We start from the raw sequence: 26,888 nt of genomic DNA on the forward strand, positions 1-26,888 counted from the left end.
AAGAAAACAATAGCAAAGATCAATAAAACTAAAAGCTGGTTCTTTGAGAAGATAAAAAAAATTGATAAACCATTAGCCAGACTCATCAAGAAAAAGAGGGAGAGGACTCATCAAGAAAAAGAGGGAGAGGACTCAAATCAATAAAATTAGAAATGGGGCTTCCCTGGTGGCGCAGTGGTTGAGAGTCCGCCTGCTGATGCAGGGGACACGGGTTTGTGCCCTGGTCCTGGAAGATCCCACATGCTGCAGAGCGGCTGGGCCCGTGAGCCATGGCCGCTGAGCCTGCGCGTCTGGAGCCTGTGCTCCACAACAGGAGAGGCCACAACAGTGAGAGGTCCGTGTATCGCAAAAAAAAATTAAATTAAAAATTAAAAATAAATAAAATTAGAAATGAAAAAGGAGAAGCTACAACAGACACCGCAGAAATACAAAGCATCCTAAGCGACTACTACAAGCAACTCTGTGCCAATAAAATGGACAACCTGGAAGAAATGGACAAATTTTTAGAAAGGTATAAGCTTCCAAGACTGAACCAGGAAGAAACAGAAAACATGAACAGACCAATCACAAGTAATGAAATTGAAACTGTGATTTTAAATCTTCCAATAAACAAAAGTCCAGGACCAGATGGCTTCACAGGTGAATTCTATCAAATATTTAGAGAAGAGCTAACACCCATCCTTCTCAAACTCTTCCGAAAAACTGCAGAGGAAGGAACACTCCCAAACTCATTCTACGAGGCCACCATCACCCTGATACCAAAACCAGACTGAGATACTACAAAAAAAAGAAAATTACAGACCAATATCACTGAAGAATATAGATGCAAAAATCCTCAGCAAAATACTAGCAAACAGAATCCAACAACACATTAAAAGGATCATATACCATGATCAAGTGGGATTTATCCCAGGGATACAAGGATTCTTCAATATATGCAAATCAATCAATGTGATACACGATATTAACAAACTGAAGAAGAAAAACCATATGATCATCTCAATAGATTCAGAAAAAGCTTTTAACAAAATTCAACACTGATTTATGATAAAAACTCTCCAGAAAGTGGGCATAGAGGGAAACTACCTCAACATAATAAAGGCCATATATGACAAACCCGTAGCAAACATCATTCTCAATGGTGAAAAACTGAAAACATTTCCTCTAAAATCAGGAACAAGACAAGGGTGCCCACTCTCACCACTATTATTCAACATAGTTTTGGAAGATCTAGCCACTGCAATCAAAGAAGAAAAAGAAATAAAAGGAATACAAATTGGAAAAAAAGAAGTAAAAGTGTCACTGTTTGCAGATGACATGATACTATACATAGAGAAATCTAAAGAGGCCACCAGAAAACTACTAGAGCTAATCAATGAATTTGGTAAAGTTGCAGGATACAAAATTAATGCACAGAAATCTCTTGCATTCCTATACACTAATGATGAAGAATCTGAAAGAGAAATTAAGGAAACACTCCCGTTTACCACTGGAATAAAAAGAATAAAATACCTAGGAATAAAAAAAAAAAAAGAATGGAGCTCATGAAGGGAAAAAAACCCCTTAACTGTACTAAATATTTAAACAAAAGCGCAGCTTGCTCTGTCCTCTCTCGACTGTGACAACGTTTACTGAAAAGGTCCCCTTTTTGCCTTGTAATCTTTAATGAGGGGAGACAGTGCTAAAACCCAAGCGATCTCAGTCATGAGACTGACTGCCAAGTCCCTAGGTTAACAGTGCAGCTTTAAAGACAGTTTTGCAAATAAACATTAAGCATAAAATAATTTATCAGTTGCCTTATACTCTCTCAACTAAGACTATAAAATAAATTCTGCTTCTCTGCCCATCATGACTACTGCCCCTGTACCTATTTCCCCTGTTTGATGGGGAACTATAAAGAAGGGGTTCAGCAGCTGCAAGTATTTGATGTTCCTTTTGTCTTCTCCCCCTCAACCCTTCCTACTTCCACAGACACACAAAAAAAGGCTTGACCTCTCCTTTTCTAAGACCATATCTGCTTCTTTGCCAGCAAAGAAGTCCATTCTCCCATGCTGTCTGAGCTTTGTGTGAAGTTTACTACTCTTAGAAAAGAGATGTGAGCTTTGATTTGAAACAGCAGGGAATGATGAGTAGAAGTAAGTTTCTCCAGACACTTGCTGCCTGCCACACAACACCCCTCACTCTCAATCCTCTAAAAGCACAGGTACAGTAAAGAAACAGCAGGCAAAAGTACAATAGCTTGTCTATATTCTGTTTCTAAAGCCTGGACCTTCCCTTCAAATACCAAAAAAAAAAAAAGAAGGCTTGCTAGGGATGAAGGAGATAGGTATCCTCATTTATGAGCTCTTCACCCTGACTCAAGTTCTCTGAGGTTTCATAATGGAAAGGCAAATGATAGGCAGCTGGCCCTTTTGATGTTGTCTGTTAACAAGTGATCTATTGGACTGGACCCCAGAAAAGCTCCATGGGAGCCCATTCTGGATCACACAACCTGCTTAGCTCCTACTAGGAGCCCAGAAAATGAAGGGGACTGGCTAAAATCCACATAAAAATGACTAACCCAAGGGAATTCCCTGGTGGTCCAGTGGTTAGGACTCAGCGCTTTCACTGCCGTGGCCTGGGTTCACTCTCTGGTCGGGGAACTAAGATCCTGCAAGCCGGGCAGCACGGCAGCAGGGGGGAAAAAAAAACAAGCACTCACCCAGCCCAAACCCCTCTCCTTAATGAGTAGGGGCTGCCCAGTCCACCCCCTAACCCCAGAGCTTAGAAAAGCCCTATTAATGGATAAATCACCTGACAATAAGACTCCTTAAACTCACCAGAGACAAGAGAAAAGGATGGGTAACACACGTGGCACTCTGCAAAACATAATGGCTAGATAGAGACAAAGCTGCTTTTGCACATATCCAATCAAGCAGGGCTTTTGTCCCAGGCACACACAGCCCAAAGATGCAGCCTCAGAAGTGGTTATGTGGTAATTAAGGGGTAGAAAACCTGGAGAAAAGGAAGTGAGAGCAATGATTTATTGCTCCTCTGCTAGACTACAGCTAGTCTTGATCTCTGGGATTCAGAGTCAGGGATGACAACGTGATAAATATGAGGGGAGGAAGAGCAATTCTGGCACAGGCCAAGAGGTGGCCTGTGTCCCAATTGCCACAGATGTCAGCAGAGCCAAACAGTATTGAGAAGGAGAGTCCAGCACTTCAATACTCTGAGAGTCAGTGTCAGGGGAAACATGCATTCTGCCCCTGACAATTCAGGTCAGAACCCCTACCCTCTTAAAAAAGCCAGGGTTTTCTTACCTGGAAGTTATCATTCTCTAGAGGGAATTTAATAGGCAGCTAAAATGAACAAAGCAACCTTAAAATTGGCTTCCACAAGCCTCTGACATCAGGGACCACGATTCCTCTTCAAGAAGGAATGTCCCAAATATCTCATAAAATAATGCTTTTTTCCTTCAACATCTGACTTTGCACTCATTCTATCAACTACTCAGTGTTCTATACACATCACTACACACACATTGTCTTCTATCCTCTGACCCGACGTGAAGGGAGTTCAAAGTCTGTGAGGCTTTGACATAGCTGATTTTAGACTTTTAGAGCTAGAAAGGACCTTAGAGGTCATTTAATCCAACTCCCTCATTTTTTGGATTCGAAAACAACCCCCCACCACCATGCCAACTAGTTAGTGACTAGGCAGGGACTAGATCCTGGTCTCCTGGTTAGTGTGCTTTCTACCATTCCATTAACGTAAGATTAAACAAATAAAGGTGCTAGATGCAGTCAAATGTTAAAGGGAAGGAAGCTTACGTATAAATGGTGTGCTTAGACTTCCTGACTATACTGTTACCAACACTTCTCTAGACTGGTTTATATAACTTTCTCCACCTACTGGCTGCTCCAAGGTTATTTTCATGTATTTGATCCCCTCCTTTTCTTGGTCTTCAACTACTTATTAGAGTAAAGATGTTTAACACCTCATTATTACCTTTCTTCTACTCACTCTCAACACTAAAACACACCCAGTAGCTTTTCTCAGCATAAACTGCCTCAGCAGGCCCTCTCATCAGCTCTTATCTCCCTCCTTTAAATCTCACCTTTCACACACCTCTATCTCCCTTTCTGTTTCTGCTTCCTCTCTAGTATCTTTAAAAATAATAATAAATGTCAACTAAAACTGTTCCTATTTCCCTCACTCAGGGTTGCCTCCTTCAAAATAATGTACTGAAGATGGAATATGATCAGATCTGGACTTCAAATGGAGACAAGATCTCCCTTCTTTATGCAAAATCAGAACTGAAACAAACAAACAAAAAACATGAGTATAAACAATTAATATCCAGGCTTATTCATAAGCTATTATGGTATAGTGCTATGAACAGGGTTTAACTGCAGGCCAGAGAATAGCCTTGGGCCAGGGGCAGGTTCAAGGACAGCAGAGATCTGGTACTCGGTGCCAACACACAAGTAGCACAGAGCTCATGTTGGCTGACTCCTGGCTCACCACTCTCCACACACACACATTTTTAGAAAACTGCCCTTGATCCACTTGTCCACTTGGTGCCATCTGGGCACATAACCAACCAAACTGTCACAGAAGTAACAGTACATAGAGGGAAGAGTTAAGATAACTACAAAAGATAAGGGGTTGGTTGTATAAACGTAGTATTGTTAATTAGTCATATGTCTATAAGAGTTTGGTATCAAGTACAATACATGTTGTAGTCATTGTGAAGATAAGAGGGGCAGGGTATGCTTTTTTTTTCTTTTTAATTTAACCCTTTGGTTTACCATGTTTCTAATTTTTAAATAATAGTTTTAAAAGGAAGCAGGGGAGAAGGGACTAACACAAGCTCTTCCTCACCAAAGACATGATCCTTAGTCTGAGAGATTTCCAAAGAAAAAGGGCCTATGTTATAGAAACCCATTACTGTGTAAACAGTTTTGCCCATTAGGTGAGCAATGGCTACTCATCCACAAAACAGAATGGCACAGGGACTTCCCTGGTGGTGCAGTGGTTAAGAATCTGCCTGCCAATGCAGGGAACACGGATTCGAGCCCTGGTCCGGGAAGATCCCACATGCCGCGGAGCAACTAAGCCCGTGCGCCACAACTACTGAGCCTGCACTCTAGAGCCCTCGAGCCACAACTACTGAACCCGTGCACCACAACTACTGAAGCCCACGTGCCTAGAGCCCGTGCTCAGCAACAAGAGAAGCCACCGCAATGAGCAGCCTATGCACCGCAACAAAGAGTAGTCCCTGTCCGCCACAACTAGAGAAAGCCCACACGCAGCAACAAAGACCCAATGCAGCCAAAAATTAATTAATTAATTAATTAATTTAAAAAAAAAAACAGAATGGCACAGCTTACTGCAGAATCTTTTCAGATGACAAGCTTAGTGGTTGAGACCTTCCAGGTCTTAACAGACAATTCTCATTGGCCCCCATCCTTCATAGTCCCAGGAGTAGGCTGTCCCAAAACACCAATGCCAGATAGATATATCATATAGAGAAATGCATCACATCTTTCTGCTGAATGACAACAACTACAAGTCAATAACTGTGTCAGAAGCTCACACAAAGTACAGCGGTCCCTCGGTATCCACAGCGGGGATGGGGGGATGGGGAGGGGGATGGGGGATGGGGCGTGGAGATTGTTTCCAGGACCCTCCACAGATACCAAACTCCATAGATGCTCAAGTCCTTTATATAAAATGATGTAGGCTTCCCTGGTGGCGCAGTGGTTGAGAGTCCGCCTGCCGATGTAGGGGACACGAGTTCGTGTCCCGGTCCGGGAGGATCCCACATGCCACGGAGCAGCTGGGCCCGTGAGCCATGGCCGCTGAGCCTGCGCGTCCGGAGCCTGTGCTCCGCAACGGGAGAGGCCACAACAGTGAGAGGCCCACGTATCGCAAAAAAATAAATAAATAAATAAAATGATGTAGTATTTGCAGTGTAACCTACACACATCTTCCTGTATAATTTAAATCATCTCTATAGATTACTTATAATACCTAATATAATGTAAATGCTATGTAAATAGTTGCCAGCATGCAGCAAATTCAAGTTTTGCTTTTTGGAACTTTCTGAAATTTTCTTTTCAAATATTTTTGATCCATGGTTGGTTGAATCTGTGGATGCAGATATGGAGAGACAACTGTATCTCAAACCTTCCTCTTTTCTACTGTGCTCCACCTGACACCTTAAAAAGAGACACTTAACTACAGAAATCACCTCCCCCAAACTGTATTCTCATCTCTTTTCAAAGGGAGAAACACAAAAGTCATAAATGGCAAGGGAGGTAACATTTATTAGGTGTCTGCTACATGCTAGGCATCATGTAAAGCACTTAAAGTACATCACTCTCACTGAATCCTATTAATTATCCAATGAAGTAGGTATTAGTGGTCCCAATTAACAGATAACCAAACTGAAATTCAGAAAGATTAAATAAGTTACCCAAAGCCACATACTAGTTGATTACATTAAGGGCAACATACCAAGAAGAAGGTCCATGAACTCCCCCTGCTGAGGTCTATGAAACTGTACTGGTTCCTCCTAAACTTCAATTAAAAAAAACTCTTGTTGGGACTTCCCTGGTGGAGCAGTGGTAAGGAATCCACCTTACAATGCAGGGGACTCGGGTTCAATCCCTGATCAGGGAACTACGATCCCACATGCCGCAGGGGCAACTAAGCCCACACGCCACAACTACTGAGCTGGCGCACCACAACTACAGAGCCCACTCGCCCTGGAGCCCTCGCGTCACAGCTAGAGAAGGAAAAACCCGCACGCCACAACTAGAGAAAAGCCCATGCGTTGCAACGAAAAGATCCCGCATGCCTCAACGAAGATCTGACGTGCCACAACTAAGACCTGACGGAGCCATAAATAATAAGTAAATAAATAATAAATCTTTAAAAACAAACATTTGTAGAGTGTGCGGGAGCAAGCTATCTAGGGCCAATACCCATATTTACCACCCAAAACCATAACTTTAGTCAGAACTCCACTTAATCAGCCCCTCACACATCCAAGTGACCAAAAGAAAAATCATGTAAGTTCAAGTCCATCTCTCTTGTAAGCGTCTCAGGATTTCACTCCACTGACCTAAGACACTTTAACCTGCACACTCTCAAAAACAAGAGGTTGAAAGCAAGGACTCAAGTATTCGTGCATCAGTATTCATAACAGCATTATTCACAATAGCCAAAAGGTGGAAGCAATACAAGAATCCGTTGACACATGAATAGATAAACAAAATGTGGTATATACATACATTCGAATATTATTCAGCCTGAAAAAGGAAATTCTGACACATGCTACTACATGGATGAAACATGAAGACATTATGCTAAGTGAAAAATGTCAGTCACAAAAGGACAAATACTGTATAATTCGATTTATATGCAGAGCCTAGAGAAATCAAATTCATAGAGACAGGAAGTAGATTGGTGGTTGCCAGGGGTGTGGAGAGGGGGGAAGGCAGACTTATTGTTTAATGGATACAGTTTCAGTTTAAGAAAATTTTAAAAATTGTGGAGGTGGAAGGTAGAGATGGTTGCACAGCAATGTGAATATACTTAATGCCAATGAACTGTACACTTAAAATGGTAAATTTTATGTATGTTTTACCAATTAACTAACAAGAGGCCAATGTTTTTCTTTCCACAGACACTAGCATGAGCCCTACAAACACTCCATCCCAACTTTCTGTAACCTCAGTGTAACTGATGAGCTGAAATCTACATCATGGTACACAATACTGAGTATAAGGCTAAACATACAAAGGTGTTTCCTTTTTGATGGGGAAGAGAAAAGGATCCAAATATACTCAATCAACAGAGAGCCACAGATCTTGAGCAGGAATGCAAATTGAAAATGAACACTGGACAGCCTTCAGGACAATACTATGGCAGTCCTCAGAATAATAATCAGTTTATAATCAAAGCTAACAATGTACCGAAGTACAGTTGACTCTTGAACAACATGGGTTTGAACTGCATGGGTCCACTTATATTTGGATTTTTAAAAATAAATGTGTACTATGGTACTTCATGATCCGTGGTTGATGAATCCACAGATGTGAGACCGTGGATAGGGAGGGCAGACTGTAAAGTTATAGGTGGATTTTTGACAGGGCTGGAGGGAGTAGTGGGCGGTGTTAGCACCCCAAACCTTCAACTTGTTTAAGGGTCAACTATACTAAAAATATTCTAGGGAATCCTTAGGGATCCTGGGTTTGCCTCCTAATCTTTTCTATTTCTACTAAATGAGGATCCAGAGACCTGGCTCCAAATACTCTTAACCTGCACTGAGTGAAAAACAGAGAAGTTGTGTCAGTGAAACATTTGAAGTATTACATTACACATTCAATAAGTTTAAGCTGTAGGGAAGTGGGTGCTCCATACACACTTGTTTCTTCATTGGAAAGTCTTTTCCACCAGGCACTTTGAAATTTTAGTGTCTGGGTTTGCTTTCAGGAACTACAAATTGGCTGCAACTGCTGCCTCTTTTTTTCCCCTAATTAATTAATTAATTTATTTATGGCTGCATTGGGTCTTCGTTGTTGGGTCTTAATTGCTGCACGCAGGCTTTCTCGACTTGCGGCGAGCAGGGTACCCCCTCTCAACCGCTACTCTTCGTTGCGGTACGCGGGCTTCTCATTGCAGTGGCTTCTCTTGTTGCAGAGCTTGGGCTCTAGGCGCACAGGCCTCAGAAGTTGTGGCACGCAGGCTCAGTAGTTGTGGCTCACAGGCTCTAGAGCACAGGTTCAATAGTTGTGGTGCATGGGCTTAGTTGCTCTGCGGCGTGTGGGATCTTCCTGGACCTGGGCTCAAATCCGTGTCCCCTGCATTGGCAGGCAGATTCTCAACCACTGTGCCACCAGGGAAGTCCCCAGCTGTCTTTTGACTCTGTACTAGAGGCAAGTGTCAGGCTCTTAACTTAGCTCTGGCGCTAGTTTCTTTCCTTGGAGAGTCTTGTGCATCAAATATGGCAGCAGTGTACAGATGTTCTGACTTTTCTGTATGCAGACTCAAGTGGAATAAAGCAGAGTATGCAGGTTCTGGGAAGCTGCGCCAGGAATGAGTACCTTGATGGTTCCCTGAGTCCCAAGTGAATTCCCAGAGGCAAAAGCAGCCAATCTGTTTCTCAAATGCGAAGAGCTCAGTACCACCCACCTGAGAATCCTGCTGTCTTACACTGGGCCCTCTCACTCCACAAGGAACCTTGTTCACAGAACTGTTCCTAGCATTAATGTACCCCACACAATGAGGACTTTCCCAGACTTTTTCCTATCCTGCTTTGAATTCAAGGGGAGGAAAAGAAGGTAGCAAGTAGTAAGCAGCAAACCATGTTGCTGTGTAGGAGAGTGGAATGAATAATGGATATGGGAACTTCTCCAGAACTAAAACCTGTCCCAGACATTGAAGTAAACCAGGTGCAGAGAGGAACAAGCCAACCACAGGAAGATACAATTAAGTGGTAGCTCAGCGCCTGTCTCAGAGAAGCAGAGGGGAGGTTTAATTACAAAACCAAGTGAATGACATTTAAATAAGATTAAAAACAGGAAGGAGACACAGAGCCTCCAGCAGAGCACAAATAAATGTCTCCAAAGAATCGGGTCAGAGAGAGCTGTCTGTTTGAACATCTTTTACATGCTATGAAGAGAAAGAGATAGAAAGCAAAGACAGGACTCATCTAGGCCCTATTTTGTGGCCTGGCATGGAGCTAGGATGAGATGCCACAGATCCCAGGTCAAAACCCGATCGTTAGGGGATATGGATAATTTCACAGTGACTGACAGAAGAGAAATATTTAGCTCCTCACTTGCTTAGGAGAGAGGTAGAAGAACTCAAATGACAGGCTAGAAATAGCACTAGTGTAACAAGTCAATGCCTCCAAAACCCCAGAGGCACTATAAACTCTAGCCAATTCTAGCATCTCTGGACAAAATCACCAATTACTCAGGGACATTGCCAGCAATCAGCAGGCTCATTGTCGGTCAGCCAAGTGGCACAGGAAAGACTCAGAAACCAACACTTACCAGCAGAATAATTTAAAAATACACTAGGTGGCTTCTCAGAATACAGGCAACTGTCTGGCTGCAAACCCAAGCACCTCACTGAAACAGAGACCAATGAATCAAACAAGAAAATGAAATGGCTTTGGCTGTATGCTATGAGCCTCTCCAGGTGAACAGAGCACAAAAGTTAGTATATCCAGTGGGAGGATTCTGGGAAGGTGGCAAAGCATGAAACACCAGGAATCTCTCTTCCCACCTAGGCAATAACTGCACTGGCAGAATCTGTCTGATGTAACTATTTTAGAACTCTGACCTCTGATGAAGGTTTGCAACTTCCAGAGGAAAACTTGGATGGTAAATTTGGTTCATTTTGGTCAATTTCAACTCTTAGTACATTAGCAGCTACCTATCACCCAATCCCAGGCCTGTGGTAAGCAGCTGTGCACCTGTTTCTGAAGCAGCTTGCACACAGCTTGCAGGAGATAGGGTGGGCAAAAAGGGCCCTGTCTTCCAAATACTGGGGATCTGTGCTATGATCACTGATTGCTGCTTCTGATCACAGAGGTGCAGACAAAGAGGTGGGCAGCCATTTTTGTTGCACCTCCCCTCATTGTTGCAAGCCCTTCCCCCTCCTGATAAGTGACTTCCAGATTTAAGGGGCTAGTGCCCCTTTTTCCCCACCTTCATTTTTTGCTTTTCCCCTTTCAGGAGCCAGACATTAAAAACTAGAATATTCGACACAAATGAACCTATCTAAGAAACAGAAACAGACTCACAGACCTAGAGAACAGATTTGTGGTTGCCAAGGCGGGGGCGGAGGGAGTAAGGGAGGGACAGATTGGGAGTTTGGGGTTAGCAGATGCAAACTATGATATATAGAATGGATAAACAACAAGGTCCTACTGTATAGCACAGGGAACTATATTCGATATCCTGTGATAAACCATAATGGAAAAAAATATACATATGTATAACTGAATCACTTTGCTGTACAGCAGAAACTAACACAACATTGTAAATCAACTATACTTCAATTTAAAAAAAAAAAGGTAAATACTAGGATAATATAAACATTAACCAAGAAGGCATTCAGAAGTAAAAAAAACTAGGACATTCAGAAACAACTGCATATTCAGGGAAAATTAGAGAGTGACTGCACATGCCCAAGAAAAGGCTCAGAAGAGACCTAAGAAAACATTAAGTTTACACCTCAGGCTGATCCTCAGCACAGAGACAGCCTACAATCGAAAACAAAAACAACAGGGAATTCGCTGGTGGTCCAGTGGTTAGGACTCCGCGCTTTCACTGCCAAGGGCTTGGGTTCAATCCCTGGTCAGGAAACTAAGATCCCACAAGCCACACAGTGCAGCAAAAAATAATTATAATAACAAAAAAATAGCTAAATCTGCAGGAAGGGGAAGAATCTGATTTCTTGAACCTTGAGGACATTATAAGTAAAATAAGCCAGTCACAAAAAGGCAAATACTGTATGATTCCACTTACATGGAGTACTTAGAGTAGTCAAAATCATAAAGACAGAATAGTTTCAGTTTTACAAGATGAAAAGATTTATGGGGAACGATGGTGGTGATGGCTGCATTACAGTGTGAATGTATTTAATACCATTGAACATACACTTAAAAATGGTTAAGATGGTAAATTTTATGTTATGTGTATTTTAGCGCAATAATAAGTCAGTACGTCAACAAACTGCACTGTCTAAAGGCTCCACACCCCTTGAGATGAACTGGAAAAAAGAACAAATCCTTTCTTTAAATGGAAGTTAGGTTCTGTCTTACCATTTTCCTTGCTGTTAAAGTGTATCTGCTAAAAGAGAAAATAAAATTCTCAACTATCTCCAATTCCCCCTTTACTTGGGGACACTGCAATCCTCAGAGTTACCACCCACCCTCTTTACCATGAAAATGAGTTTTTATGTGAAAGTTCCTATGGAACTTAGACTCAGAAATGCAAGATCCCATACACCTCATTCCTGTGCAGCTGCCTCTAACGAAGCATGCTCAGAAGCTACTGGCTTCTTCTAGGGCCCTATACCACCTGCTTATTTTTTCCAACATTGCCCAATTGAAAGGTAGTCAAAAATCACCCTTGAAGAAATCCAGTAGTCAATGAGACCATGTCTCAGTGGAGCCATCTGATGTAGAACCAAGAACTTTAATTTCTTGGTTAAACCAAGAAAGTGGTTTTAGGGAAAACCACTGACAGACTTGTCCTGCTCACTTGAGATCCAGGGAACGATACTTTATGAAACCAAATGATACTTTCCTATACAACCAGTACAGACAGAGCAACAAAAGTACAACTATTCTTTCCTCTGCCTCTTTTAGTTGACAAGATGCTAATGGGCCTATGAGAGGTGACATTTCTCTGGATAGGAAGTGCCTTCATGTGCAGAGAAAAGAACAGAGATTTCTCACTCTTTTAAGGGGCTTTTAGGTGGGAATCTTTTTCTCCCTCTAACAAGCTAAACTTGTTGGAAATTCTTATCTTTTGCTTTTGCCAAGTTTCTAAGAGAAAGATTCAAAATAGTATAAATTTTGGATTTAGCCAAATGTGATGATTTGAAGGAAAAAATGGTTTCCTGGCATTCTTTTTCAATCCTGGGGCTTTGTACACTGCTATACAGAATCTTTATAACAAAATTATGAAAAGAGAGAAATACCTTCTAATGACCCTATATTAGAACATTCTAATTTTGAGAGGAACTGATTATCCACAGAAGAAAGAAGCCTCCATGCTTTTGCACATGGAAGCTAGAGCAGTCTTAATTAGGCACACCAAGCCTAGAATACATCTTGTAACATATTCCCCTAAATCAGAGAAAATTTGGGGGAAATAGGAAGAACAATTTAAAAAGCAATTTTAAGAACAAAATAGCAATAACAGCTGCCAAAATTCCTCTTCCCATATACTCTGTTTACTGCTATGTTCTTTCCCACCTGGATACCCTCTTCAAAACTCAAAGAAACAATATTATAGAGTTATATAAGATATCACCATTGGAGGAAGCTGGGTGAAGGGTACAAGAACTCTCTGTACTATTTTTGCAACTTCCTGTGAGTCTATAATTATATCAAAATAAAAAGTTTAAAAAAGTAACTAAACTAAAAGAAGCAGACAATTAAAAACTCAAAGGATAGTCTCCCCAAATCAGGAGGGGTTGGCAATCTGTCAAAGCTATACCTATTCAAGAACTGCCAAAGAAATCTACAGCTCAGGTCAGTCTTTCTCTTGATAATTTTCAATCCTGTATAACAACAACTACAGTATAACAAGCTCCCAATGAAAGGCTCTCAATTCCCAGTCTCAAGGTGTACCTAACCATGAAATCATAGGCTTCTGTCAGTGATGAGAGTGCCAGCTGGATCCAGAAAGTTGTGACACCCTCTGGGTTTTCTATTTTTCCCAGTAGGTATCTGAAAGGTCAGGCCATGTACAGTTTCTCTCTTTTTCACAAAGCTGTGAATGCTTTGGATGCTGTTTAGCACAGTGAAGCTGAACAGATTGTTTTGGGGGCTTTGGGGGCCCCTCTTTCTGCAGGGAGGCAAATGTTGCCTAGTGGTCTGCTTCTGAGCTTAGGAGTCAGAAACTCGAAGTTCTAATCATGACTCTGTTTAGTGTCTTGTTCCATGATCCTTAGCAAGTCACTTATCCTTCTATACATTCTCCAACAAATGGTGATAAAAATAATGACTTATCACCCAGAGATGCAGCAGAGGGAAAGGGTAAGGACTGTGATCCATAGATAAATTGCCAAATATAAAACGCCAATATAAACCTGCCTTTAAATCAACCCATGTTTTCAGACTGTGGAAAGCTACACTATTTAAATGCAGGCTGCCTCCCCAATGCCCCTTCTGCCTGCAGTGGAAGTAAAATAAGCTGACTCCATGAAGTTCTGTTCAAGTATTTCCCTCTCTAACAACTACATGCTTCCCTCTAAACATTCTGCTCATTGCTTGGTTAATGGCTTAGAAACCATCTAAGTTTCCACTTTCACTTGGTTAAAAGCAATCCATCTATCTGTAGGTAAGGAAGAAAGAGACAAAGGAAAGAGAAATTATCACTGCTCCCTTTTACAACAACAACTCAAATAAAAAGGTGGGAAGGGGCTTCCCTGGTGGCGCAGTGGTTGAGAGTCCACCTGCCAGTGCAGGGTACATGGGTTCATGCCCCAGTCCGGGAAGATCCCACATGCTGCAGAGCGGCTGGGCCCGTGAGCCATGGCCGCTGAGCCTGCGCGTCCGGAGCCTGTGCTCCGCAACGGGAGAGGCCACAACAGTGAGAGGCCCGCGTACCGCAAAAAAAAAAAAAACCCACAAAAGGTGGGAAGAAGTGAGAGAGTAGCACTGACATATACACACTACCAAATGTAAGATAGATAGCTAGTGGGAAGCAGCTGCATAGCACAGGGAGATCAGCTCTGTGCTTTGTGACCACCTAGAGGGGTGAAATAGGGAGGGTGGGAGGGAGATGCAAGAGGGAGGAGATATGGGGATATATGTATACATAGAGCTGATTCACTTCGTTATACAGCAGAAACTGACATAGCATTGTAAAGCAATTATACTCCAATAAAGATGTTAAAAAGAAAGAAAAAGATACATGACAACAAATATCCTAATTTTTTTTTGAGGTCCAAACACAACATTGTGCTGCTTTAAGAGAATGCTGATTCATCATTAATGGAAATTCTACATACTCATGCATCCATCATTTATTCATTCAAATGTCTTCTGAGCCCCTATTACAAGCCAAGTAGTGTGCTAGGAATAAAACAATGATTAAAACACAGGCCCTGCCCTCCAGGAATTTTTTTTAAGAGGAAAGATAGATATTTAAGCAAATCATTGTACAGACATATGCAAACCTAGCAAAACAATGTGATATGCTCAAATAGAAGCCCAAAGTTCTGCAGGAATGTATAGGAAACACACATAGTGTGTTTGTTTCCTGTGTAGGAAACAAAACATAGTGACTAACAAGGTCTTTAGCCTCCAGAAGTTGAGAGAAAATACTAAGCTAAAGTTTGCAGGAGGAATGCAGCACAGTCAGTAAATAAAGAAAAACTATTTAACCAAGTACTAAGATGTTCTGTGAAAACAGAATTGGGAGGCCATGGAACCTAAAATTAAGACAGGATTCTTAACATGGGAACATGGATGGGCTTCAGAAGAAGGTCCATGAACTCTCTGAAATTATATGCAAAATATTTATGTGCAAATGGACATTTTTCCGGATGCAAAGATCATATCTTTCATTATATTCTCCAAGGTAAAGAACTATTTCACTAGGATCTTACCCTAAAACTCAGTTACCTGACTCAACTCTCCTGTCTTATCAGAGGAGAGTTTTAAAACCTAACCTTTTACTCAAAATAGGAGATCTGGGTAGCCTAGAGGTCAGAGAAGAGCTTTTGAACTTTCCTTAACTTGGTGGAAAATAGTGACTGCTGAAAATAGGGCAATGAGAAAGGCAAGACTTCTTCCTTTCTATATTCAAGTTGAGGTTAGTCTAAATATATTTCTGCACGTACTCAGATACCATGGTGACAGGCATCATATAAATAGACAGTGGCGGCAGGGAGTAGGTCACGGATTATATCTATAAAACCAACATATCAGGCAGGATTAAACCCCCAACTAATACAGCTGGCTCCTCCTCATCCATAAAACCAAGCCTGCGAATTCCATATGGGAATTTGGAGGGGGACCTCTGGCTACCTCCCCAATAACAAAGAGGTACTGTAGTCAAACAGTATAAGAATAAAAATCACCACTCAAAGTGCAGTGAGACTAAACGCCCCCATTCCAAATAACAAAAGGCATCTGCACCCCAGTCCACTGCTTCCTAGACACCCTAGGTCTCCCGTGTGTCTTACCTAACAACACATGCCCTACCAGTTTTATTTATAAGTATAATTCAACTAATGTTTGCAGCACATGTATGGGCAAGCATCTGTACGCATAAGCATATTTGCCATGATGAGTTTCACACACCTCCCTCAAATCCATAAGTCTAGAAGGCAAAGAAAGAGTGAAAACACGGGCAAGCCAACATATGAGGGGCAGTACCAGCCAAGGAGTGGGTGGGTCCTCCACAGCCACATTTATATTCACTGACTGCAATATTATACATTACTATAGGCTCTGATGCATCAGATGTAGTCTAGTATTTTGCAGCTTTCCTTAACACCTGCTGCTCTGCATCTCACTGTATATACTCCATGTATGAACACAGGGAGCCAGGTTCCAGGAGGGCTCACCCAGTCTATGTAGGAAAAGGAGCTAACCTCACTTGGCAAAGAACTCTAGTACAAATGCCTATGCCTTAGGAAAAAGCAGCCATCCAACTCTCATCAATGACACTCATATACACCTCTTCTCAAAGTATCAAGGGCCTTAGAATGCCAATCAGTCAGTCTTGAGGTGGCAAATAATTTTTTTTTAAGTCTTTACTGAATTTGTTACAATGTTGCTTCTGTTTTTTTTTTTAATGTTTTAGGTTTTGTTTTTTTTATGTTTTGGTTTTTTGGCTCGGAGGCATGTGGGATCTTAGCTCCCCAACCAGGGATCGAACCCGCACTCCCTTCATTGGAAGGCAAAGTCGTAACCACTGGACTGCCAGGGAAGTCCCAAGATAGCAAATAATTATACATAGAGCTGAACACGACATAAAGTACTCAAAGAAATAAAGTCAACTGACCAACATAGGATAAAGAATGCTCTCTTGCCTCATAGTTTTCTAGCTAGGTTAGTGAATGCTAAGATCCAGAAAAGATAAATATAAAAGACACTTCTTTATCTCTTTAAAAGATAATTGCCTCTTTAAATAACAATGACAGAAATGTATCTTGGGGTTCATGACATATGTAAAAGTAAAATGTATGACAACAATAGCACAAAGGACAGAATGCAAGGTGGTGGTAGGAGAATAATGGAAAGCCCTGGGCCCCAGGGAGACAGACCAGAGTGAATGGGAGAATGCAATGGAAAAGGCAACAACAGGACAATGAGGAAGAGGACAACAGATGAAGAGGATAGGAGAAAAGCCAGAGAGATCCCAGGGGCCAGAGACAGGGTGGCTAGCATAGAAAGAAAAGAAAATAGAATTAAATAGAAAATAAAACCAGAAGAGGATCAAAGGCAGGCAGAAATAATAACTACCACCAACTCTTTAGTACAATGTATAACTTCATCCCAGTTATAGACATAAACCATTTGTACTTGCTATAAGTCCTACAATTATACCAATATCCAGAGATTTGCATCATTTTTGTTTTCTCTTTAATCCTAAATTTTTAGAACCTAATAATCATACAACTATCCATAGGCAACCAAATAGTCCTTAATATTAAAAAGCACTGTTCTGACCTAAGAAATTCTACTAACTTTAGTCATTTCAATCTCTTTTGATCTCTCTTTAGCTCTTCTGACATTCCCTCAATTTCAAACTCTCACATAATCATACTCTTCTCCTAAAATATCAAAATGCCACTATTGCCACTTACTGTTATTCTCCTACTCCCCCTTCACCACCATAGGCAGTAACTGCAAAAAACTTGCTAATCCATTAATTAAAGATCTCTACTTTCCATTATGAAGGACTAAATTTAGAAAGCCAAATTGGGTTGGGAGGAAACCATGTGTCACAACAAGTGAGATGAATTCCATGGGAGGGTGTGGGGTTACTGACCCATTTCTCATAAAGCCTCTGACACTAACACACCCTTGTCTGCTCAGAATACAGAGAAGCTCTCCCAAGGGTGGGGCAACAATTTACCACTATAATCATCTGGAGAAGACTTTATTGTACCATCAGGTCACAAAAGCCACAGGACCTATCAGCAAGCAAATGCCTCAGGAAAAATGTCTCCTCTGCTTTTCTGAAACCTCCAATTTAGTTGCACAAAAGAAATGGGTGGCAAGCCAGCATTAATTGTACCCTTAGAGAAGAGCCACTTCCCTCCTACAGGGGTGGAGTGACTTTACTGAGCTACCAAATGGATACAAAGACAAAAGTAAACACTAATTTGCTGTTTTTGTCTCTGGCACAGGAGGAGTGGTAAAATTGACACTGTCTGTAAACAGTAATAATGCCAGATATAACACAAAGAACAGGATTCCCCCCATCTCTCCACCCCCTCCCCACCTCCTCTCCCTAAGACATTCCTCCTGAGATTACTCATCCTGAGGAAACACACAGAAGCCTCCCTATAGTCCATATGCTGCTACCAAATGGAACCAAGGGAGAATCCAAGTTTGTACTGACTCCTCATTGGAAGAATCAATGGAACTCAAATATTTGTTTCTACCAGCAGACAAAAATTACAGGGAGGAGAAGGAACAAGACAAAGTATGAAATAATGGTATGTGACATGGCCAGGTTTGGATTAGAACAAGGCTGAAATGACAAAAAGAAGAGTTGAAAATAGAAGCATCCTAAACAAACTAAAAAGTTTTTTAAAAAAATTCAGCTTGTGCCCAGGCCTAGGGGTTCATACAAGATATAGGAAGGGGCTTCCCTGGTGGTGCAGTGGTTAGGAATCCACCTGCCAATGCAGGGGACACGGGTTTGAGCCCTGGTCTGGGAAGATCCCACATGCTTCAGAGCAACTAAGCCCGTGCGCCACAACTACTGAGCCTGCGCTCTAGGGCCCATGAGCCACAACTACTGAGCCCGCGTGCCACAACTACGGAAGCCCACGCGCCTAGAGCCTGTGATCTGCAACAAGAGAAGCCACTGCAATGAGAAGCCCGCTCGCCGCAACTAGAGAAAGCCCATGTGCAATGACGAAGACCCAGTGCAGCCACAAATAAATAAATAAATTTGTTAAAAAAAAAAAAGATATAGGAAAAGAGGATGAATTCAAAAGAGAAAGTTACCTGACCATAGTTCCCGCCAGGTATAATGCAGGCGTACTCTACACTTCTTCTGATAGCAAAGTAGTTTATGTACTACCTGAATGCAGCGCCTGTAAGAGAAAAAGAGAAAAACTGGAATAAGCCTAAAAATATGGTGCAACTCACCACAGATACCCTTTCTTTAATGAGGCAGCTTTTGCTAAGGCCACAAAAGACACTGGATATGAATCTGTACACATGGGAAAGAAATGAACTTCTACCTGCAGCTTTCTGGTAGATAAATCCCCCCTGCCCAAAAAGGGAACCCTCTTGCACTGTTGGTGGGAATGTAAATTGATACAGCCACTATGGAGAACAGTATGGAGGTTCCTTAAAAAACTAAAAATAGGGCTTCCCTGGTGGCGCAGTGGTTGAGAGTCCGCCTGCCGATGCAGGGAACATGGGTTCGTGCCCTGGTCTGGGAAGATCCCACATGCCGCGGAGAGGCTGGGCCCATGAGCCATGGCCACTGAGCCTGCGCATCCGGAGCCTGTGCTCCGCAACGGGAGAGGCCACAACAGCGAGAGGCCCGCGTACGGCAAAAAAAAAACAACAACTAAAAATAGAACTACCATATGACATAGCAATCCCACTACTGAGCATATACCCTGAGAAAACCATAATTCAAAAAAGAGTCATGCACCACAATGTTCACTGCAGCTCTATTTACAATAGCCAGGACATGGAGGCAACCTAAGTGTCCATCAACAGATGAATGGATAAAGAAGATGTGGCACATATATACAATGGAATATTACTCAGCCAGAAAAAGAAACGAAATTGTGTTATTTGTAGTGAGGTGGATGGACCCTAGAGTTTGTCATATAGAGTGAAGTAAGTCAGAAAGAGAAAAACAAATACCGTATGCTAACACATATATATGGAATCTAAAAAAAAAAAAAAAAACTGGTTCTGATGAACCTAGGGGCAGGACAGGAATAAAGACACAGACGTAGAGAATGGATGTGAGGACCTGGGAAGGGGGAAGGGTAAGCTGGGACGAAGTGAGATAGTGGCATGGACATATACACACTACCAAATGTAAAACAGATAGCTAGTGGGAAGCAGCCGCATAGCACAAGGAGATCAGCTCGGTGCTTTGTGACCACCTAGAGGGGTGGGATAGGGAGGATGGGAGGGAGACATAAGAGGGAAGACATATGGAGATATATGTATATGTATAGCTGATTCACTTTGTTATAAAGCAGAAACCATACATCATTGTAAAGCAATTATACTCCAATAAAGGTGTTAAAAAAAAATCCCCCCTCCCCATCCCACACACACTGCTTGTGCTAATTCCCCCTATCACTAGGAAAAGGGAGCTATAACCACATATAGGTCAATATTCAATTAGGCACTACTGATACCATTCCCTTGAGTGTCTTTCCTGAGAGGAAGGAGGCACCACTAGACCAAAATTAGACTACTCCATTCGAAATTGCAGACATAGGATGCAAAAACATAAAATTAAAGACCTTAAGTCTTTAGATCTATTTAAATTTGTTTTTAATATAAATTAAATTTTAAACAAAATGTAAATTTTATTTACATTAAAAGTTAAATTAAAAATTCAGTTCTGGGGACTTCCCTGGTGGTCCAGTGGTCAAGACTCCACGCTTCCAATGCAGGTGGCCTGGGTTCAATCCCTGGTCAGGGAACTAGATCCCACATGCTGCAACTAAAAGATCCCACATGCCGCAATTAAAGATCCCGCATGCTGCAACGAAGATCCCACATGTGGCAACTAAGACCCAGCACAGCCAAATAAATAAATAATTTAAAATATATATTTAAATATATATATATATAAATATATATATATACTGGCTGAATGACTCTAAGCTGACTGCTTAGGGTGTTTCTTTTATGCATGTAGTGGTTTCCTATTTCAACACAAGACAGTTCCATTTTAACCTGAAATCTTCTTGTGGGGTCCACTGAAGTCTCTACCCACAGAGAATCCCTGATTAGAAGGAGTCCAAGTTTTCCATGTAAGAGTAACTTAAAGGAGAGTTTACTCTCCCCAGAGACTATTTCCCCTAACTCCCAAATCCTGGGCCAGCAGTGGGAGTGGCGGCAAGAATCACAGAGTAGACATCCAGAAGAGGAAATTCATTTGTTGGGTTTTCCTACCTCTTACTGCTCCAGGCAAGACTTTTCTCTCTTTTTTTTTCGTATAAGCACCTCCCCCCATTATTACTTTACCTACAGCATTCATACACAGATATGAGACTATTTCGTTTCTGACACAGATTCTGACTTGAGTATTAAGTGTTTCCATGCTCCATATTTCTTCATATTTCACCAGGAAGATTATACACTTATCTGAAATGGTAGAAATTCATTTTGCTTTCAATTTCTCATTGCGCTGTATGTTGCTGAAAAGCAGTACATAATGAGAAGTGAGAGCAGCAAGCTGGCCTGATGCCCAGCTCGGAGCAGATAAGTTCACCTAAAAAGGACTTGATGCTCCAAATGTCAAAAACTGGAAAGAAGACTGGAAGTTGGGGGAGGGAGATATGGAAATATGCCCATGGGTAGTAATGAAGAAAGTGAATTCAGCCTAAGGGTAGGAACTTCTGCCCAGGCTCTGTCAGCTTGTTATCTTCTCCATCTTCCCTAACCTCAGGACATTCAATTAGGAAGCAGGTGGAAAAACAACTGAGAAAGCAAGGCAAAACAAAAAAAGGCAGGAACTACTGGGGAGAGGGAGTTAAAATATTTAGTGTAGATCAGGTTCACTGGCTGAGATGTGAGGGTTTGGGTGGACAGTGACATACCGTAACTCTAAGTACTGAATACACAGTCTTATCATGCCATCCTCATCTTCAACTGTTACACCCATCATCCACTTAAATCAGGTAACATTTTTTCTACTCTCTTATCCTTCCTCCATGTACCCTACACTCTAATCCTCCTGAATTACTTTCTATTCTCCAAACATGCCACACTTTCAAGTCTCCAAGCTTTTGAACATGCTGGTCCCCTGCTTGGGATGTCCCTCCCCCACTCCTCTGCATAGAAAACTCCTATTGTTTCTTCATGACTCAGGTCAAACACAGCCCCCTTTGATGCCCCAGTGAGCATTAGTCACCCTGTACAAATCTTTCCTTTGTCATTTATCATAGTAGTAGTTAAGAAAGAGTACAGCCTCTGGGGTCAGACAGACTTGAGTTTGAATCTTGGTGATGCAACTCAACTAGGTAGGTAACTGTGGTAGCCGGCCTGCAAGATGGCCCCCAATGGTCCCCACCTCCTGGCATTCACAACCTTATGGAGTCTCCTCCCACATTGTATTAGGCTTGGTCTGTATGACCAACAGAAATGGCATGTCATTTGAGATTAAGTTATAAAAGGCATTATAGCTTCCATCCTGGGCTCTCACTCTTCTCTTTCTCTCTTGGATTACTTGCTTTGAAGAAAGCCAGCTGCCATGTCAAGCAACCCTATGGAGAGGCCCACATGGCAAGGAACTGAGATTTACCAACAACCATGTAAGTGAGCTTGGAAGCAATTCTCCAGCCCCAGTACAGCCCAGTAGAGCCCCAGTAAAGCTAACACACTAACTGCAGCCTCTGCCAAACCCTATGCCCAAACTACCCAGCTAAGCTGCTAGGATTTCTGAGCCACAAAAACTATGAGGTAGTAAATGTTTGTTTTAAACCCCTATGTTTTGAAGTAGTTTGTTACATAGCAATAGATAATACACCTGAGAAGGGGTGGGAACAGCTTAGGATTTACTGTAAGAAACTTTGGGTTCAAGTCCAGGCAATGGTGCTTACTAACAGAACAACCCAACCTCCAGAGCCTCAGTTTCCTTGCCTGGAAAATGAGAAAACTAAGACTATAATAATATACTACAACATAAAGAGCATATCCTAGAACTAGAACATTAGATAAACAAGCTAAAAATATAATCTGTAGCAAAACAAATCTGATCCCTGAGGTACTGATGTTCAGCGATCCTATCTAAACCAAGCAGAAAACTCATCTGGTAAGTGTTATAAAAAAAAAAAAAGCAGCTTTTCATGGTCTTTGAGTTGAAATAAAGGATCAGACTAACTTTTTTTTTTTTTCAGACTAACTTTTAAACACCCAAAAGATATGGAAAAATGCAAACCACAACCTACTTACCTAAAAGTAAAATTTGTATCATTATTTCATATCTAGGAAACCAAAAATATGTAGCCTACAAACAGTCTAAAAAGCTGGAGATCTACTCTAGTCAGAGTAAAATCTTTCATATCTCCCTAGATCCCAGGCCTAGCATTGGAATGAGGTACACTAAGCTTGCTGTGCACCAAACTTCCTCTTACTCAAAAAAGTGGAGGTACTAATTCTGTTGTCAGATTGAATTCAGATGCATTTTAAGGAATAAAGATAATACATATATTTGAGATCACACTAACATGGCACAGCTGTTAGGCACTGATGATAAGAAGAATGCTGAAATACCAAAGAAGAGAGAAAGCCTAAAGGCTTAAACTTTATTAAAATATGAAGATTTTCAGTCATCTCTAGTTATACTGGTTGTAAAGAATTGTGACAGACAATCAGATCTCCTCAGGAGGCAGGAATCTCCCAGCCTGGCCACTATATACATAATCTGCCTAGCTAGCAGAGTTCTGACTATGTGGCTAGTACAATGTAGGCTAAGAATGAACCAAAAGATCTATCCCTCTGGCCTTTCCATATCTTTTAAATACTGCTGACTCCTTTGATGCCAAAGCCCAGGGATGACTAAGTGGTCTGCTAGTATTCCATATCCTTGGATAAAGGAGTCAGCTATGATCACTGCTTCAACGCATCAGCCCTGTTCTTCATGCAGTGTGCCTAAAAGTGATAATGAAGATACATAGTTTGTACTTTTCCCCCCTTCTGGAAAAATGTATAAAACAGGCCATAAAACACTCCCTGACACTTCTCCGCACATAAATGTGCTTTTCCTGAAGTGTACATAAAAATTTTGTGACTATTAAACTTCCCATCACTCCATTCTATAAAACAGATTTGCACACATTAAATGAACCACGGTACTTACACATAGAGATCCATAGGAAACTCCTTCATCATGTGTGTTACAATAAACTCTACCATCAGGTCTGAATGGGAAAAAGAGAAAAATTACATCAATCAGAATGAAATTCATTGCTTGCCTTTGGGCTGGGAAAAAAACCTTCTCAGTGCACTTTATTTTATATAAGGCACTTTTTGCAACACTTTCACCACCTGCCACTTGTAAGGTAAAAAGAAAATTAGTTCTCTCCTACTTCCAGAGGATTCTTTGACCTGCCAATAAACTCAGATACAAGGGAGATTTCATTGTACAGATATTTCATACCATGACACTAATGCAAAATGCCAGAAGGAAATCATATTCTGAGAACCAAGTGATGAGGCAAGCAGAGAAAAAAACTATGGATCACATCCGTGTAATTAGACTCAAACTCTAAAGCTATGTCAGTCTATCTCGTCTTCCTATCACACTCAGTTTGACAGGTATTGACTGAAATGGTCTGAGGAGCTTTGGGTCAATAGAGGCTTAATATTATATAGCCTTAATTATTGTTTCTAAAATCAAGTAGATTTAGGAGGTAGGGCTGAATACCCAGGTGACATGGCATTAAGAGTTCAGATCATTTACCTGAGAAAAATGTAGAATTCTGGACAGACTAAATTACCTACAATACAGCCCCTTAGCTGTCAGCTCTGTCAGCCTCCTCTCAGCTTAATTTACTCAGAGGAAGTTTTATATGCCTGAACCTTGAACTTTAAGCCTCCTGGCCAGCTGACACACAATTTGGACCAAGAAAGGGAGGGAAGAATTTGAAATCTTGATCAAGTGTAAGACAGTTTACAAATTTAAATCATGTATCAAGGTTAGACTTAGACATTTGTCTCCCTACAAAGATCTTTTTCTTTGAACAAGAGCACCCTTTAATTGAGCATTATACTCCTTGGGATTGCTTTACCAAACTCAACAAGAAACATGGTTTCTTAGGCCAGGGAAGAAACATAACCAGTAACTTCTTCTCTGAGGAGGAAGCGCACATCAACCAGGATCTATCCCTCATCTTAATCATGAAAACCTATCGCTGGCCCAGAAACATGCCAATTTTGATGATACTCACCCAGTACTGCACATACCAAAGGACGGCAGGGAAGGTTCTTGTCTGCTGCCTTCTTCCTGTGTCTCATAGGCTTCACATAAAAAAGAAATGAAACTAGTAGACATCTGAACTAACATCCAATGGCTTACCATCATGTTTTTCATGCAAATAAAATCACTACTGGGGGCTTCCCTGGTGGTGCAGTGGTTAAGAATCTGCCTGCCAATGCAGGGGACACGGGTTCAAGCCCTGGTCCGGGAAGATCCCACATGCCGCGGAGCTACTAAGCCCGTGCACCACAACTACTGAGCCTGCGCTCTAGAGCCCGTGAGCCACAACTACTGAGCCTGTGTGCCACAACTACTGAAGCCCGCGTGCCTAGAGCCCGTGCTCCGCAACAAGAGAGGGCACCACAGTGAGAAGCCCACACACCGCAACAAAGAGTAGCCCCCGCTCACCACAACTAGAGAAAGCCCGTGCGCAGCAACGAAGACCCAGCACAGCCAATAAATAAATAAAAAGAAACTTATTTTTCAAAAAAGAAAATGTGACTGTGTAAAGGCAGCAACAGTAGCAGTTTAAAAAAAAAGTGTTTTTTTTAAGAAAGTTTTAATATAAACCTCAATGTGATATTTCTGAACATACCTCCAAGTTTTAGGAAATTCCCTGATCCTTCATACTCTTATTTCCCCCACCTCTCAGATGAATAAATCAAAGCAGGATCTAGCATCAACCAATCAAAGATCGTACTACATTTTGAAAGCAAAAGGCTTAGGCCCATCTCCTTGTTGAAATCTACATTACTGATACATTCTATCTCGTATATACTTGTATAAAAGTATATCTCTAGTCAAGATATACTTTTGAGGGGTTTTTTTGTTTGTTTTTAAATTTATTTATTTTACTTATTTACTTTTGGCTGTGTTGGGTCTTCGCTGCTGTGTGTGGGCTTCCTCTACTTGCCGCAAGCAGGGGCTACCCTTCGTTGAGGTGCGCGTGCTTCTCATTGGGGTGGTTTCTCTTGTTGTGGAGCATGGGCTCTAGGCACGCAGGCTTCATTAGTTGTGGCGCACGAGCTCAGCAGTTGTGACGCACAGGCTTAGTTGCTCCGTGGCATGTGGGATCTTCCCGGACCAGGGATCAAACCCATGTCTCGTGCACTGGCAGGCGGATTCTTAACCACTGTGCCACCAGGGAAGTCCCTTTTTGTTTTTTGTTTGTTTGTTTGTTTGTTTTTGGCCACGTTGGGTGGCATGTGGGATCTTAGTTCCCCGACCAGGGATCAAACCCATGCCCCCTGCAGAGGAACTGCAGAGTCTTAACCACTGGACTGCCAGGGAAGTCCCCTGATACATTCTAATATTACTGCCATGGGTATATGATTATGGATCTTTCCACCCTCTCTTGAGCAGGTAACACCTCCATGACACACACAAAAAATCCCAACAACCAGTATGGGTCTTCTGAACAGCAGTTAAGCAAGAGCCCTTTAGCATAAATTTCTACCCACACTTGTTCTAGTAGGATCAATTTTGTGTTGGCAGAAAAATTCCTCTAAGAAAAAACAAGAAGCAAAAGTCACACTTACCATTCTATGTAAGTTTACTCGAAAATTCATGTTGTCATCATGCAAAAATGCATTGGCATACTGATCCTAATAAAAATAAAAACAGATTAAAAGTAAGGAATGAGTGCTATACTTAAGACACTCAGTTTATAATCTGTCTATAATCTATAATCTTAAAGCCCAAGGATTTGTAGGACTTAAAGAACTCCTTTCAAGGACCAGTTAGAGAGTAATGGGATGAGCCTAGAGCCTT

The 26,888-nt window shown here is 41.6% G+C and overlaps 1 protein-coding gene across 3 annotated transcripts in view; it reads right to left on the reverse strand.

Moving 5' to 3' along the window:
• Window positions 1-26,888, reverse strand: part of ARMH3 (armadillo like helical domain containing 3) — a 168,072-nt gene that overhangs the window by 88,933 nt on the left and 52,251 nt on the right. For all 3 annotated transcript variants that reach the window (XM_060126346.1, XM_060126347.1, XM_060126345.1), the window contains 4 exons: window positions 26,657-26,722; window positions 25,090-25,159; window positions 24,000-24,060; window positions 18,938-19,026 (listed from right to left, as the gene is read on the reverse strand). In XM_060126346.1, coding sequence (XP_059982329.1) covers window positions 18,938-19,026; window positions 24,000-24,060; window positions 25,090-25,159; window positions 26,657-26,722 — 286 coding nt within the window. The remainder of the gene's footprint in view (window positions 1-18,937; window positions 19,027-23,999; window positions 24,061-25,089; window positions 25,160-26,656; window positions 26,723-26,888) is intronic.

The sequence above is a fragment of the Lagenorhynchus albirostris genome, chromosome 16, assembly GCF_949774975.1.
Source record: "Lagenorhynchus albirostris chromosome 16, mLagAlb1.1, whole genome shotgun sequence".
In the NCBI taxonomy this organism is placed as follows: domain Eukaryota; kingdom Metazoa; phylum Chordata; class Mammalia; order Artiodactyla; family Delphinidae; genus Lagenorhynchus; species Lagenorhynchus albirostris.